The following is a 17,640-nucleotide window of genomic DNA, read 5'->3' on the forward strand; positions in this document are numbered from 1 at the left end:
CTAAACCGAAAGCCTATATCACTAAGACACCTTCTGATGCCTCTGTAGAACAGCCACCTAAGAATCCCTCTGCTGCATTAGCCATTTCACATTGGAAGAATGCTATGCAAGAAGAATATAATCCGTTGATTAAAAATCAAATCTGGACTCTTGTCCCCAAACCTGATAATGCTAAGATCATCAGCTGCAAATGGATCTACACCATCAAAAGACTCCCTGATGGTTCCATTCAAAAGTACAAAGCTAGATTGGTGGCACAAGGCTTCCACGAATCTGAAGGCTTTGATTTTGAACAAGTTTTCAGCCCTGTTATTAGACCAATTACAATCAGATTAGTGTTGAGTATTGCTTTATCAAAAGATTGGATTATTAGACAATTTGATTTTAATAATGCTTTTCTTAATGGTGATCTAAAAGAAACTATTTACATGCATCAACCAGTTGGGTTTTCTCATGATTCAGACAACATTGTATGCAAGTTAAACAAGTCCTTGTATGGTCTGAAACAAGCCCCTCGTGAATGGTTCTTAAAGCTTAGCAAAACTCTAAATCTGTTTGGTTTTTATAGCACAAAATCAGATACATCATTGTTCATTAAGCATGGTTCTCATTATGTTATGTTTATTCTTTGTTATGTTGATGATATTATAATAACGGGTAATGATTCCGTTGAAATAAATGCTATGATTCAAAACTTAAACAAAATCTTTACTTTAAAAGACCTTGGTGAATTATCATATTTTCTTGGTATTGAGGTTCAGCGAAGTAAAGCTAGACAGCTGCACCTTTCACAAACCAAGTACATTAAAGATCTCTTATCTAAACTAGGGATGAGTGAGGCTTCTCCTATGCCAACTCCTATGGTCTCATCCTTACAATTATTGTCTACTGGATCAGAATGTTTTGAGGATCCCAAACTCTTCAGGTCAGTTGTAGGAACTCTACAATATGTTACTATAACTCGACCGGACCTAAGCTTTGCTATTCAAAAGGTCTCTCAGTTTATGCACAGTCCTCTTTTGGCTCACTGGAAGGCTGTGAAGAGGATACTCAGGTACCTACAAGGGACAAAAGACCATGGTTTACTTCTACATAAGTGCAGGGAGTACAGGTTGTATGGTTTTTCTGATTCAGATTGGGCAGCAGATTTAGAAGACAGGAGGTTTGTTTCAGGTTATTGCATTTACTTGGGAACTAATCTGGTTAATTGGTCTTGTAGGAAGCAACCAACTATAAGCAGGTCATCTACTGAGGCAGAATTTCGAAGCCTAGCATCGTGTGAAGCAGAAGTGACTTGGGTTAAAAATCTACTTGATGAGTTGAAGATTCCTTTGGCAACTGTTCCAATGATTTTTTGTGACAACATGAGCACCGTTATACTCACAGCAAATTCTGTACTACATGACAAAACTAAGCACTTTCAACTTGACATTCAAGTTGTTAGAGAGAAGGTGAATAATAAGGCTCTCCAAGTGGTTCACATACCTGGAATAGAACAAGTCGCTGACATTCTGACAAAGCCATTATCTGCTGCTAGTTTCGAACGGCTCAAGAACAAGCTCAGAGTTGTGTCAAGGCACACCTTGAGCTTGAGGGGGGGTATTGAGGATCAGTCTTGCTAAGCAGTGAAAAAAACAGAGTCTGCAATATAAAGAGAGTTAGGGTTTACCGTTGAGAATAACAAATTCTTGTTAAAATTCTGTTGAGCCTGTTTAGTATAAGTAGTAGCCTTACCTCCTATCTTGGTGGGTTAGTTGAGATTTGTAATTCACTTCCTCAAAATATTGAGTGCACTCAAAGTTAATAGTTGATTAGTTTTTTTCTGGTGAAGAAGAGTTCTTCCTCTCTGTACACGTTTCAACTTTATGGTCTTTTGTTCTCTGTTCTTCTTTCTTCTTCTCTCAAACAATCTCATTTGAGTTTCTATAGGTGGAACAAAAAAATTTATGTATCACAAGAAGAAAGTTCGTTTTATTGAGGGTCTTTTATTTGATAATAAATCTTACGCTTTGGAAGTGTTTTAAACAAGGGTTTTGATATCCTGTATCCAAGGGTATTGGTTGAGTATATTATAAAAAATGTTTTAATATTAATTTTTGAAAAAATAAATTTTTTTATATTTTTAATATATTGAATATATTTAAAATATTAAAATATTCTTTTTATGATCTGTTTAATCAATATAAGATAGTAAAATTCTTAAAATAATTAGTATCAAGGACCATGTAGAATAAGAAGTAATCAAAATAAAAAAGAGAAAATATCCTAAATAAAATTATTAATCAAATATGAAGTATGAATATTTCACTAAGTTGTCGTGTCTGTGTGTCGAACATATTTCGGACACTCGTCTGATACGCGTGTCTACTGTTTCTAACCATATCTTAATAAAAAATAAAAATTTTTTCTCCAGACACATTTGGACACACTTAAATACCATCACGTATCGACGTGTCCAGTCTTATTTTTAACATATATTCTTAAAATAAATTTAAATACAGTATATATTATTATTTATTAAAACAAAAATATTTTAAATACTTGATATAATTAAAATAAGACATTAAAAATAATTAAAAATTTTAATTTATATTTTAATATCAATAAAATATCAAAATATCATTACAATTTATCTAAAAAATACTTTATATTTTATATGTATGCATGTCATATAAAATCTTAAAATTTGCGTGTTGGCGTGTCCTTAATATCACGTGTCAGTGTCCGGTATTAATCAATGATTGGGATCCATCGATATCAACAACTTGTGGTCTATTGAATATATGAAATGGTGTGCATAGGCTGGAATCATTGCCTTCAATGCTAGTTACAGTAACAGTACCAAAGTGTTAGTTGCAAATCTATCTGCCCTAGTTGAAAGATACTTCTCATGATAACGAATACGCTAGAGCTGTGGTTTCTGCAAAGTCGAGTTGAAATCCCATGAAAGAATTTGATGTATAGCAAACAAATGTCCTGTGGCAGCCGAGAATCCAATGGTAACATAGTCGGGAAGATAAGTTCTCAAGTCCACCATGGCAGATAGATGTTGCAGCAGGTGGTGCCATTGTTACTTAGCACAAGTGCTGTGTGAGTATGAGAGTTGTGATCTTGGTGGGTATAAAACCGTTAGGGGCAGCTCGCTGCTGGTTAAACAAATTAAAGACTTGGTTTTACTTGATCTTCTTCAGTAACTTGTATATAATTCATTAACTTTTTCAGGTAGATTTGGTTTTGTGACAAATGGCAATCAAAGGCACTTTGTTCTTAATAATAGTTGACTATTTCTTTTACAATGACTTCCAATCCGTGGCAGATATTAATGACACCCTGAACATGGATTTGTCAACTACTCCAATTTAGAAAGCCTTTCTCGATCACATTGACAAAATAAAATGTGAGAAATGTCTTCCATTATTCTTAATGTACACATCCTAAAACTCCTTCAGTTATATTCCATTGCATTAGTAGATCCTTTCGCACGTATTTAAACCTCACAAGAAAAGGACTACTTGGTGCCCAAAAAGTTACTAATATTCTTCTTTTTTATTTATTGGGTAAAGTATTAAATTGGTTCCTACGTTTAGGCATAATTCTGTTATGATCCTTAAGATTTAAAGTGTTCTATTTGAATCCAAAAAAGTTTCATTTAGCTTCAATTTAGTCTTTTCGTGAGCTCAAAGTTAAATAATTAAGGAAATATTCTACAAAACAGCAGTACAAAAATAACATCGATAACATGGAGAATAAGTAGAAGCTCCAGAGGCACAAAATCAACCGTGGATGCATCAATACATTTATTTATCATTTTTCTTATAATTTAAATGAAATATTTTCTATAAAACTAAGGAAAATGATAAATACATGTTTTGATGTATTCACAGCTGATTTTGTACCTCTAGAGCTTGAACGTATTCTCTAAATTATCAGCCTTGTCTTGTACTACTGTTATGTAGGACATTTCATTAATTATTTAACTTTGACCTCACGGTGGGACTACATTGATGCTAAATGAAACTTTTTTGAATTTAAATAAAACACTTTAAACCTTAAGGATCAAAACAGAATTACACCCAGACGTAGGGTACCAATTTCGTACTTTACCCTTATTTATTTATATATAGCTAAAGGATGTGGCTCAACTCTACCAGCCACAAGGCAAGAACGTTCCCGGCAAGGGTTGGCTCATTCAAGTACTCCGAGAAAACAAACAATTCCACTTCTGCTTCACATAAGTTTTTATTACAAATGGCAATTATATCAATTTATGTTTCATAAGACCGAATTGAATCAAAGTTTAATAGAAAACTCAAATAATGTGAATGAAAACCTACTCTAAAGGAAACACTGAATTTATCAGAAGCAATTTAGAGGGAGGCACATCATCAGGAGCTGTGATGATACCAGAAGAACTTGTGTTTGTGTTTGAACTAGAACTTATGCTCTGATATGCACTGTTCACCCATCAAGATAGGTTGGTACTGGCAACTTTGCTGGAAGAGTGGGTAAGGGAGCTTCAAAGTTGAGAACTTGAATGGCTTGTCTTATTGAAGGCCTATTGTTGTGACATGGGTGAGCGCACCACAGCCCAACAACCATCAAGCATTTCATTTGTTCCTTTACAAAATCTCCATCTAGCCTTTCATCCGCTGCTTCAAGAACCCTTCCACTTCCATAAAGACCCCACACCCATTCTACAATATTGATTTCACTTTCCGGAGCCTTATATTTGATGGGTTTCCTTCCACATGCTATCTCCAATGCCACCACTCCAAAACTGTACACATCTGATTCTTTAGTAGCCCTCCATGTGGTATTGCATTCTGGAGCCATGTAGCCCGGAGTACCGGCTAGAGCCGTGGTTTGCGCGCCTTTTGCATGGTCAACAAGCCTTGCTAGCCCAAAATCCCCAAGTTTGGCATTGAACTCTGAATCCAGCATGATGTTGCTTGATTTGATGTCCCTATGCACAACACATTGTTCCCATTCTTCGTGCAAGTATAGCAGTGCGGCCGCCAAGCCTCGAGCTATGTTGTATCTAACTGTCCATCCCAGCAGATTCTGCTTCTTGAAAAGATGAACATCTAAACTTCCATTAGGCATGTACTCATATACAAGCAAGAGCTTCTTCCTTTTCGGACACCAACCAATCAGTTGGACAAGATTTCGGTGCCTAAGCCGGCTAATGATCTTTACTTCCGATGCGAATTCCTTTATTCCTTGATGAGAATGTTCTGAAACCCTCTTGATGGCAACGTAGGAGTTGATATCTTTGAGATACCCTCTATAAACACCTCCAAATCCACCTTGACCAAGCTTGTTCTCATCTTTGAAGTTATCAGCTGCAAACGCTAATTCAGAAAATGAATACTTTTTGGGTCCTGCTCCTCTTCCGAAATCTTCCCCCATATACTCCTCAAAATCTTGATCATCATCTTCCTCTTCATCACTTCCTTTCTTCCACTTTTTCCACAATCCAACCAAAACCAAACACAACCCAACAAATACAACAACTCCACCAATTCCCAATCCCACTGCTGGTCCGGTGTTGCTGGCCTTTTTCTCCTGATTTGTTAGAAAATTAAATCAAGAATATTTAAGAAAGTAGTACAACTACAATATATTAGAACATTGAAGAAATTCAAAATAAAATTGAATTAGAATTAAATACAAGATCTTCATATTAGAAGAATGAAAAATCATGAATTGGAAGCTTTAAGATTGATGATTAAGAATTTGAAGCAAAATTGAACTAGGAATTGACTAATCAAAATTTCTACATGTTTCTTGAATTATGACAACTAGTGATTAGTTGTTATAAGAATTATTATTTTATTATGAAGGTTTGCCTATATAAAGGCTTCATATGTATGTTGTTATCTATCTCTTTATGAATCAAAATACTTAGTGTTTGTTTCAAAAAATTATCTCCTTATTATTATGAGTGTTAGTGAATTTGAGAGATGAAAAATATAATAGCGTCATTTATAGGAGTGAGTGATTCTAGGACCAATTAAGTGTTGGTATTTTACTTACATTTGGCATCAGAGTTGGTTAATCCAGCACCTGATGTTTGAGAGTTTGTGAGGTGTGAGAGAGTTCTCACATAGTTGTTTATTCATAGAGTCGGTATGGCAAACACTTTCAATATTGTGTGGTTCGGGCCCAAGTTAGATGAGAAACTTGATTATAGTTATTAGGAGACTTTGATGTCTACCCATTTGAAGGCCCAGAACCTATGAAATTTTATTGAACTGGGTTTGCAAGAAAAAACAGATGCTGGCCAACAAAGGAGAGATCAATTGGCGCTATCTCAAATTCATTAAGGAGTAGATTATATGGTATTTGACAAAATAGCAAATGCCAAAAGTGCAAAGGAAGCGTGGAACACGTTGAAGCTGACATACAAATGCATAGATAAAGCTCAGAAAGCAAAGCTACAATCTTTCAGAAGATAATACGAAAGGTACGAGATGTCTAGCTCAAAAACTATTGAGCAATATTTTACTCGTGTTACAGATCTTGTCAATAAGATGAGAGTCTATGGAGAAGATATGCCCGATAGTAAAATGGTGGAGAAAATTCTTCGCACCATGCCGATGAAGTATGACCATATGGTGACTACGATACTAGAGTCCCACGATATAGATACCATGACGATTACAGAGTTGTAAGGAACCATGGAAAGCTAGCAGAATACTGGAGATGTCAGAAAAATCAACTGAGGAATCCCTGAAAAGTCGAGTGAATTTAAACAATGTTGCAGCATCAAGTTATACACAAGAAGGACGAGGTCGTTGTTTTAATTTTCAAAGAGGCAGAGGAAGTTTTAGAGGTAGAGGTCGTGTCAATTACAACCAAGGAAGTTACAATAATTTTACACCACCTAATCAAGGAAGAGGTGGAACGAATTTCAGGCTTGTCAACCGAGGAAGAGGTTGAGGCAATTTTTATCAAGAAATAACCAATTTCAACTGCTTTCATTGTGGAAAGTATGGACACAAAGCAGCAGATTGCAGATTCAAAATGGTGAATAACAATCAAGCACACGTTGCAGAAAATCAGCATCAAAATACTGATGATAATCTGGGTATTCAAACTTTATTTTTTATAAGTAATTCATGTGTTGAAGATGAAAATATATGGTACTTGGATAATGCTTGTAGTAATCATGTCTGGTAGAAAAGAGTTATTTTCTTCATTAGATGATTCCGTTAAACTATTATTGAAGTTTGGTAATAGTACAAAGATCCCTATTGAAGAAAAAGAGCACATACAAATTAGATTGAAGGATGGTTCTCTGAGTTATATTTCTGATGTTTTCTATACTCCTGAACTTGATTACAATTTACTGAGTATGAGACAATTATCTGAGAAGGGATATAAGATGATAACTTATCATGGATATTGCATTGTGTTTGACAACAACGGAAGGTTCATAGATAAAGTAAAGATGACTTCAAACAGAATGTTTCCATTAAAAATTCAACATGTCAATCCCTCTTGCATGAGCTCTGTGATACTTGATGATAACTGGCTGTGGCACATGCGGTTTGGACATTTTCATTTTTCTGGCCTAAACTACCTGTCAAGGAAAGGACTTGTTTCTGGCCTACCATGGATTCATATTCCCAATTATATTTGTGAGATTTGTCAACTGAAAAAGAAGCACAGAAATCCATTTCCTACAGAAAAGTCATGGAGAGCTAGAAGATTACTTGAAATTGTGCTTTCAAATCTCTGTTCTGTAGAAGTTCCAACTAATGGTGGTAGCAGGTACTTTATCACTTTTATTGATGATTTTAGTAGATATACATGGTATACTTTTTGAAGCAGAAATTAGAAGCATGTGATTTTTTAAGACATTCAAGGCGTTTGTCGAAAAACAAAGTGGCTGTAAAATCAAAATTCTCAAAACAGACAGAGGAACAGAATATCTTGCGTGTTCAGAATACTTTAAGCAATACGGAATTCAACACCAACTAACAACTAGATATACTCCTCAACAAAATGGAGTTGCTGAAAGAAAGAACAGAACCATCATGGATATGGTCAGATGCATGCTCAAGTCAAAACAAATGACTAAAGAGTTTTGGGCAAAAGCAGTCGCAACAGCAGTTCATATTTTAAATAGGTGTCCAATAAAGAGTGTTCGTGATAAAACTCCAGAGGAAGCTTGGAGTGGAAAGCGGCCTTCCATCCATCATTTCAGAGTCTTTGGCTGTATTGCTTATATCCACGTACCAGATCAATTAAGGAAGAAGTTAGATGACAAAGGCGAGAAGTGTATCTTTATTGGCTATAGCATAGACTCAAAAGTATACAAGTTGTACAATCCAAAAATAAAGAAAGTAATCATCAGCAGAGATGTGACATTCGACGAGAAAGACATGTGGGATTGGAACACAAAGACAGAAAAGCAGCTGACTATAATTCCAAATACATGTGATGAAGTAGAAGAAAGACAATCAGACACAACCAAACAACCAGAATCATCTAGAAGATCACAAAGAGAATGGAAAATATCTGCTAGATTAGCAGATTATGAAGTTGGTAATGTCAACGATTCGTCCGATGAAAAAATCATAAACTTTGCTCTATTTTCAGATTGTGAGTCATTAAACTTTGAATAAGCCTCTAAAAACAACAATTGGAAGAAAGCAATGGATGAGGAGATTCATGCCATTGAGAAGAAGAAGAAGTGTATGTTGAGCAACCTGCAGGATATAAAGTTCTTGGAAAAGAAGATAAAGTTTACAAATTAAAGAAAGTTTTGTACGGGTTAAAGCAAGCACCAAGAGCGTGGTATGAGAAGATTGATTCTTATTTCATTGAGAATGATTTCAGAAGATGTCCGTTTGAGCATACTCTTTATATCAAGTTCGTTGAACTTAGAGATATCTTGATCGTGTGTCCTTATGTTGATGATTTGATCTTTACTGAGAATAATTTGAAGATAATTGCAGAATTCAGGGAGGCTATGATAAAGCACTTTGAAATGACACATATGGGTTTGATGTCTTACTTTCTTGGCATTGAAGTAGTTCAAAGAGATTATGGTATTTTCATTTCTCAGAAGAAATATGCAAATGATATTTTGAAGAAATTTCACATGGAACATTCAAAGCCAGTTCCTACTCTAGTCGAAGAGAAATTCAAGTTACTAAGAGAAGATAAAGGAAGAACAGTAGATTTTATATATTACAAAAGCTTGATTGGAAGTCTAAGGTACTTGACTGCGACTAGACCAGATATTGTGTTTGGAGTTGGTTTGTTTAGCAGATTCATGGAAAAACCTTGTACCAACCATTTGCAAGCGACAAAAAAAATTCTTCGATATATCAAAGGTACTTTAAATGATGGTATTTATTATGAAAATACTAATGAAGTGAATCTTATCGATTACACTAATAGTGATTGGGCTGGAGATATAAACAAGAAAAATTACTTCAGGATTTGTATTTCATCTTGGTTCTGGTGCAATTTCATGGTCATCAAAGAAGCAACCAGTATAGTAGCACTCCCTATAGCAGAAGCAGAATATATAGCAGCAGCAAATTGTGCAACGCATACAGTTTGGCTAAGAAGAATTCTTGAGGAATTGAACGAGAAACAAAGTACTCCAACAACAATATTTTGTGATAACAAGTCAGCTATTGCACTTTGCAAAAATCCAGTATTTCATAGAAAATCGAAGCATATTGATATTCGAGTTCATAAAATTAGAGAATTGGTAAATGAGAAAGAAGTTGTGATAGAGAGTACTGTCCAACTGAAGAACAAGATGCAGATATATTTACAAAGCCATTGAAGATCGAGTTATTTTGCAAGTTGAAGAAGATGCTTGGAATGATAAACTTTACAAGCTTGATTTAAGGGAGGCATCGTTAGAAAATTAAATCAAGAATATTCAAGAAAGTAGTATAACTACAACATACTAGAACATTTCAAAATCAAATTGAATTGGAATTGAATACAAGTTGCACTCATCATCTTCATATTAGAAGAATGAAGAATCATGAATTGAAAGCCTCAAGATTGATGATTAAGAATTTGAAGCAAAATTGAACAAGGAATTGACTATTTAAAGTTTCTATATGTTTCTTGAATTATGACAGTTAGTGCTTAGTTGTTATAAGAATTATTATTTTATTATGAAGGTTTGCTTATATATTTGTGAAGGTTTGCTTATATAAAGGCTTCATATGTATGTTGTTATCTATCTCTCCATGAATTAAAATACTTAGTGTTTGTTTCAAAAAATTCTCTTCTTATTATTATGAGTGTTAATGAGTTTGAAAAATAAAAAAATATAATAGCATCATTTATATGAGTGAGTGATCTAAAGCCAATTAAGTGTGGATATTTTACTTACATGATTGGGAGCTGCACTGGAAGATGGATTCATTGCAACAGGGGATTCTGCTTTCGCTATGTCGTCTCCCAAAGTTGAGTTTAAATCCCAAGAGAGAATTTTGTGCAAAGCAAAAGAAGTTCCTGTGGCAGCTGAGAATCCAACTGCAACATATTCAGGAAGATATTCTCTCAAGTCAACCACAGCAAACAGATTCTGCAGCATGGAAGTGTTGGTGGTTGAGTTGAAACCAGTGAAGACAACACTAAGATTCATGGAAGTAGCATTGTAACTGATCCAAGCCTCATTGACTTTCCCTCCCCTGATGTTAGCCTTAGAAAACCATGTGGTATTAGCAACAGACCTCAAGGAGTTAACATCAATACCCACATGTTCATTGGGCGGATCGAAATAATTCTTAAAGATATCGAATTCCACGGCCACAAAGGGGTCTACAGTTATGTTGAGTGTATCTTGGTTGTCAACAGTGAGGCCCAGAGTTCTTCCGGCAGTGGCACTGGGGACGGTGGAACCGTTGGGGCGGAGGAAGAATGCAAGTCCATCTGCATAGTTAGTTCTATTCTGAGAATCAATGATGAATGAGAAATGGGTTGTGAAGTGTGTGAGGTTCCTTGAAGCTTTGTCCCACAGGTGCATGGGTTTGTAGTACACTGCACGACCAATGCTGTTATTCAAGTGCGCTTTTCCTATCAGCTGGATAGTTTCTTCCTCTGCTTCTGCCCATGCTTCATATCTTAGGGTGTTGTTATTGTTGTTGGAATCAAAACTGGTGAAGTTGAAGGTTAAGGATGATGCATAATAAGGGAAGATGACTACGTAGAGAAACAAAATGGATGAAACCGCCATGTTTAGGAACAAAACGGATGATCTCAATCTCTAGGACAGTACTTTGAATAGTGAGGTTCGGTGGCTGCTGAACCAAGTTTTGTGCCAAAAGAGTGTTCACACATGTGAATGACCAGTGTATATGGTGGAAAAGAAAAATCACAGCTTACCAATAAAAACTTTCCTTCTTTTCTTTGCATTTACACACATATAATAGAAGCTTCATGGAAGATTCATTATGAAAGGAAGAGAGACAATATAAGGTGCAAGGACCCTCAACGAGGCCAACTTGCTTTGCTGCAAGTTTTCCCTGCATGAACAATAATTAGTTTTTCTTAATTCTTCTTAACCAGTATCTTAAGTTTCATAATATTTTATAGGTTTTTTTTTTTCTAGAAGCACAAGTTTTACTTTGATAGATTGATGTAGATGTTGGAGGATAATAGTAACCAAGAAAGAAAATATAGTTCCCTCTACGAGAAAAAGCAATTTCTTTGAACAGAAATGCTGTTGATGTAGAAATTTCTGATTTTTTTTTTTCCGCTTAACAATAACAATTGGCTAGATAAAGCATTATTAAACCGCAAGTTGATGTCACTGTTTAGCATTCGAAACACCCCTTCGATCAAATATGGCAACTGGCCATTGGCAGTTATTATTAAATTATTATACAAGGTAGAAAGACCAAGACCTGGGAGTCAATGGAACGTGCTTTTCTATGAATTATCAATTACCACCAATTAGTGAGTCTCATTTCCAGGTCAAATAAGCCAAAAACATGATAAAAAGAAGAGTAATCATATCTGAATGAGCTTGCAAAATGGATTCACAACAAAAACAAATATAATATAAATCCATCTTTATGAATTCATAAATCATTATTATGCTTGTGAGTTAAGAATTCTTTATGCGATAATGGCATTTTGAGTTTCCAATGCAATGTTGCAAGAGAAGGAAAATAATAAGAGTAGAGAGAAAGAGAACTGGTTCAGTACGAAAGACAAGCACACGTGTAGAATTTTACTTTAAATTGGAAACTAAAACATCAAAAAGCAAAAACTGAAAGTGATATACTGATATCAACTTAGAATGTACGTAGAGGTTGAGAAGCTGGAGAAATGAGTTTAGAAGCCTTATTGTTGGAGTGTGTAGACCCAACAGTGAAGGAGCTACTGCTTGAAGAAGTTGAAGGCTGTGTTTGGCTATTATTCCCAGGAAGCAAAGATCTGACAGAGTTAGGTGCATCAGTACCCTGTGATGGGAGATTTGGCAATGGAACTTCAAAATAGAGCACTTGAAGTGTTTGTCTCATTGATGGCCTTTTAAGGTAATCACTGTGAGTACACCAAAGCCCAACTGTCATTAGCCTCTTCATTTCCTCCTCCTCAAATGCTCCCAACTCTAATCCTGGATCTGCTGCTTTAAGTATATCACCTTTGCCATACAGTTCCCAAACCCAATCCACCAAGTATATCTGCTCTTCATTCACATTTTGTTCAACCACCCTTCTTCCACATGCTATCTCTAATGCAACAATTCCATAACTGTATACATCTGACTCTTTACTAGTCTTCCCTCTCATTGCAGCTTCCGGTGACAAGTAACCAAATGTTCCTGCTAAATTCGTTGTTTTCGAACTTGCTTCATGGTCCATCAATCTGGCTAACCCAAAATCTCCAAGCTTTGCATTGAAATTGGAATCCAACATAACATTGCTGGGTTTGATGTCCCTATGAAGCACGCACTGCTCCCACTCTTCATGCAAGTAAAATAAAGCTGAAGCCAAGCCTCTAGCGATGTTGTATCTTACTTCCCATTTTAATAACCCCCCACCTTTGAACAGATAAGAATCTAAACTACCATTTTCCTCGAACTCATAAACCAGTAGAAGCTCATTCTGCTCATGACACCAACCAACGAGTTGAACCAAATTCCTATGCCTCAGTTGACTAATGATCTTGACTTCAGATGCATACTCCCTCACACCTTGTTGAGATCCCTGAGATATCCTCTTGATGGCAACATGCATGTTAAAGTCTCTCAAAAATCCTCTGTAGACTTCCCCAAAACCCCCCTTACCAATTTTATGCTCATTTGCAAAGTTATAAGTTGCTCTAGAAAGTTCTGCATAGGAAAACCTCCTTGGTCCAGTGCTTCTCTCAAAATCTCTGTCCATTGCAAGGTTAATTACATTCTCCACTCCTCTTTTCCTCCTCAGCTTCCATCCCATAAGAAAAGCTAGCCCAAAAACACCAATTAAAGCACATGCACCAATGGTAATCCCTATAATTGTTCCGGTTTTTGTTTGATTACCCTTGTTGTCCTTGTGTGTTGCTCTTTCATTATTGTCCCTGCTGTGTGCTTCCAAGTCCATAGTAGAGTTGAAGGACCACGAGAAAAGAGTATGATACTCATAATACATACCGGTTGCGGAAGAGAAGCCAAATTCAACCCATTCTGGTAGTTGCTCTCTCAGATCCACATCAGTGGATAATTGCTGCTTAATCCTTGTGATGTTATCTTTGTATCCAGTGAAAAACACAGCCAGAACATTTGAAGTAGAATTATAAGTGATATCAACATCATATTTTCTCTCATCCTGGCTAGTGAACCATTCTCGAGTGTAAGGAGTGGCCATACTATTAATATCAATACCTACATGATCATATCCAAGAATGGGATCCCATTCGGCATTGCCAAAGGTGTCAAATTCTACTGCCACAAAATGATCTTTGCTTGTGTAGTTTGGAGTAAGCATCTGAGCACGTGACAGGAGACCAATGCCGCCGCCAAATCTTGGAGTTGGAAGAGGAAAGTTGGGCTGAGCAAGATAGAAAGTGATGCCATCCGAATTGTAGGTTTTGTTTGGTGTGTTGATGGAGAAGGTGAAGTGTGTGGTGAAATCTGTGGCCTTGCCTGTTTTCTTGTCCCAAAGATGCAGCAGTTTGTGATATTTGACTCTGCCAAAGCTATCAGTCCCATAATAAGTAAGGTTGAGTGCTCCATTATTAATGTCCAGAGAGGCATCTCCTCCTGTAAGATTTAAGGTGTTTCCCATGTTTCTAAATGTCTCATAGTTGAATGCTATTGGAGCTGCACTTGATGCTACAGCTAGAAAGAATAAGGTGAAACAAGAAAGAAGATAACTTTTGTTATCACAGTAGTGTTGATGAGATGCTGCCATGGCTAAGGAGACTGGTTCAATTGTATCTAGTGAATGCAAGAACCCTCTAAGAAAGCTGCAATGGGCAAGGGACTGCAAGTAAGTAAAAAAAATAACTATATCAACTCATTGATGAAGATGGATTAAACACTGGAAACAAGTTTACTATGTATTACACTGTAGGTTAAATAAAGTAATTGACAAACACAAAATTCTACTAGACTACTACTCATAAATTTGTGTCACAAATCACAAGGGAATGCATAGAAGAAGAAAGAAAGACAGACGCGAGTAGAGAAGCGACTTAGAGGGAGTTGTGGTATGAACCCGGTGGTTGAGAAGACTTAGTTTCTTGGTGTTGTTGTCTTTCCCTCTTAATTTTCTGCTGTAGCTTTGAATGGGTTTTCTTTTTCTTTTACAATGCATAAGCTTCCACGTTATTGTTGATTGACTCAGTGACAGTGAGCATTTATTACTAAGTTTGTAATAAGAAATTTAACAGGGTAGTGTTAAGGAAACAATGATTATCTTAAATATAAACAATCACCAATCAAATATAAGTATACTACACCTTAATTTAATGTTATTCATTAAATTTATTTTTTTAATCCTATTAATTTACATTGTTCACACATTATTCAAGAATGTTATTAATTATCTATACTTTTTCAATTTAATAAGATGATAAATAAACTTCGAAAATTTTATGTTTTAGATTGATTAGTTCTGAAAAAAAAAATATCAATAAAATTTTGTAGGGTAACAAGTGTGGAAAATTAGTTTAAATTAAAATCTTTTATTCTAATTATAAGGACTAATTTAAAAGTAGTATGTCCATATCTACTACTTTAAAAAATTTTATTAGTATTTTTTAAAGACTAATATGTCCGAAATATAAATTTTTAAAATTTGCCATTCTCCTCTAAACAATAAAAAAGCTATGGCTTAAGGGACAGATTGGATAACCAAAAAAAAAATAATAATAATAAGGAACTCGTAGAAAGGGGTAGTAAGTGCTTCAAGATCGATTCAAGCATCATTGTGTCCACCAACTATCCTCCTCGGCCTTATTAACTCCTTTGATGGCACATGCATTTGGAAAAAAATTAAGATTGAGGCAGAATAAATTAAATTTTTGTATTATGTTTGATATAAAATATATTAAATTGAGTTATGTCTTAATATTATGTTTAATTTAAGATAAATATAAAAATTTAAGAAAGTAAATTTAAAATTTAAAAAATTAAATAAAAATACTTTTAAAAAAAATGTCACTAAAATTTTAATTTCGGTGTTATCACTTGTTAAAAATATTGAAAAAACTAAAATTTTATGTCTCAAAATTAAAATTTTAGTTCGACTACCAAATATAATACTGGAGTTTTTGAAACAAACGCTGCATGGGCCTTCATCTTTGACGAGGCTCGCTGTGTACAACTCAATAATGAAGCAATGCATTTCTACCCGGCTATAAGACTAATTTTGTTACTATTGACATAAATGTGTCTACGTATATTTATTTTCCAATGTCCCTTATGTCCCCTCCTACTGCTATGGCTAACCAAGGATAAACGAAAAGCATTACAGAAATATGGAAAATTCTTTGGTGTTCTTATGAATTTTTTAGGCACTATAGAAGAGACCCCAGAAATATAGGTTCGCTGCCATAGTTGAGACTACTTTATTGGCTGCGTGTTCTATCCTACCCAGCTACTTAGTTAAGGTGGTTGTGATATATGGCTAATGAGACCGACGGTGTTAATTTAGTTTACTCTCCTCTGTTCTTCTTACTGTAATTTTGTGGATATTGAATATTCAAATCATGACAGTTTTTTTAATTGCATTATAAACCCTGTACTCTTGGATAACAATTATGCACAGGGAGCTGCTTTAGTGTTGAAGGATAGATTCCTCAGCAGGTGTCTGATGCTGCGTATCCCAATGTGGTGGAAACACGTATCCATTTAAAATATTCAATTGCAGTTGGAAGTATTTAGTGTAGATATGGGTTCCACAATTTAGAATGACTTGTTAAAATTGAGGTGGTTAACAGGTAAATTAAAAAATATTAATAACTTAATTAACTGAAAAATAAATATAATGTAATATAATAATTATTTTTGTTTTCATATTCAGGTTTTAGTTTGATAAAAAAATTGGCTGGGTCTAGGGTGTTCAGATACAAAGGAAGGATTTAAAGGTTTCATGCTTTTAAAACCAAAAAAATAAATAAATAAATAAATAAATAAATAAAGAGAACCTAACCCGTCAGCGCCTCTCTACCCCTAACCCCATCATTTGTGAAGTCACCCCGGCCGTCTGATGCAAAACAAATTGGTACCATACTCAAATCTAGGCCTTAGTTTCACTAACATTTTAAACATACTTAAATTTTAAGAAAATTTACTCAACAATTTATAATTTATAATTTTATTTTTATATAAAAATAAATATTTTTTTTATTAACTAACTCATTAGTTTATATTCATTATATTATTATATACTATATGTATTTATCGAAAATTAATATTAATAAATATTATATAATCTTAACAAAAATTATATTGTTATTTACTAAAATATTTGATTTTTTTATTAATACATATTTAATTATATTTATAATAATAATCATGACTAATAAAAAATATACTTAATTTAAATATAAGTGAGTCTAAAATTAAAATAATTAATAACAGGAATTATTACACATATTGATATAACATTTTTTTTATCTTTCTTATTTATTTATTCCACAACAATATATATAATTTAGTATAATTACATATATTAATCCTACATATATTAAGCAAAATTTAAATGATTAATTTAACGTACAAAAATGACAACTACTATAATATGATTAAAAAAATTATTTATAATTTTATTCTCCACCTTTTTATGTTATTAAGATATTAAATAATCATTTTAATATTATTATTTATCAAAGTCCAAAAATAATATATTGCATTTTTTTCTTGTATAATATTAAAAACAACTTTTTTAGTCATTCATTTTTTTTAATCTCATTTCACTATTTGAGTTTTAGGATAGTGTATTCAATTATCATCCCTTATATTTTTAACGTCTTTAATTAAAAAGAGACAAACAAATTATTAATTGTAAGATCACCCTATCTTTTGTAAAAAATTAAGTTAAAAGACAAAAAATAACCCCTTAAACTTATCTAAAGATTTCAAAACCTATAAAATTTAACATACAAATTAACTCAAATTACTTCTACCATTGGACTCAAATAATAAAAGTAATAGAGCATGCA

General features: G+C 34.2%; 2 protein-coding genes across 2 annotated transcripts; both read right to left on the bottom strand.

Annotated features, from left to right (window-relative positions):
- Positions 1-4,175: 4,175 nt before the first annotated feature.
- Positions 4,176-11,540, bottom strand: LOC130967542 (L-type lectin-domain containing receptor kinase IX.1-like). Its single transcript, XM_057892445.1, has 2 exons — positions 10,376-11,540; positions 4,176-5,565 (listed from the first exon to the last, which is right to left on the bottom strand). Exons 1-2 carry the CDS (start codon positions 11,219-11,221, stop codon positions 4,459-4,461), a joined length of 1,953 nt encoding a protein of 650 aa, XP_057748428.1. The 5' UTR covers positions 11,222-11,540; the 3' UTR covers positions 4,176-4,458.
- Positions 11,541-12,284: 744 nt separating this feature from the next.
- LOC130966929 (L-type lectin-domain containing receptor kinase IX.1-like) lies at positions 12,285-14,384 on the bottom strand. Its single transcript, XM_057891749.1, has one exon. The coding sequence runs from the start codon at positions 14,382-14,384 to the stop codon at positions 12,285-12,287; it is 2,100 nt and encodes a 699-aa protein (XP_057747732.1).
- Positions 14,385-17,640: the final 3,256 nt, after the last annotated feature.

This window comes from Arachis stenosperma, chromosome 3 (genome assembly GCF_014773155.1).
Source record: "Arachis stenosperma cultivar V10309 chromosome 3, arast.V10309.gnm1.PFL2, whole genome shotgun sequence".
Classification (NCBI taxonomy): domain Eukaryota; kingdom Viridiplantae; phylum Streptophyta; class Magnoliopsida; order Fabales; family Fabaceae; genus Arachis; species Arachis stenosperma.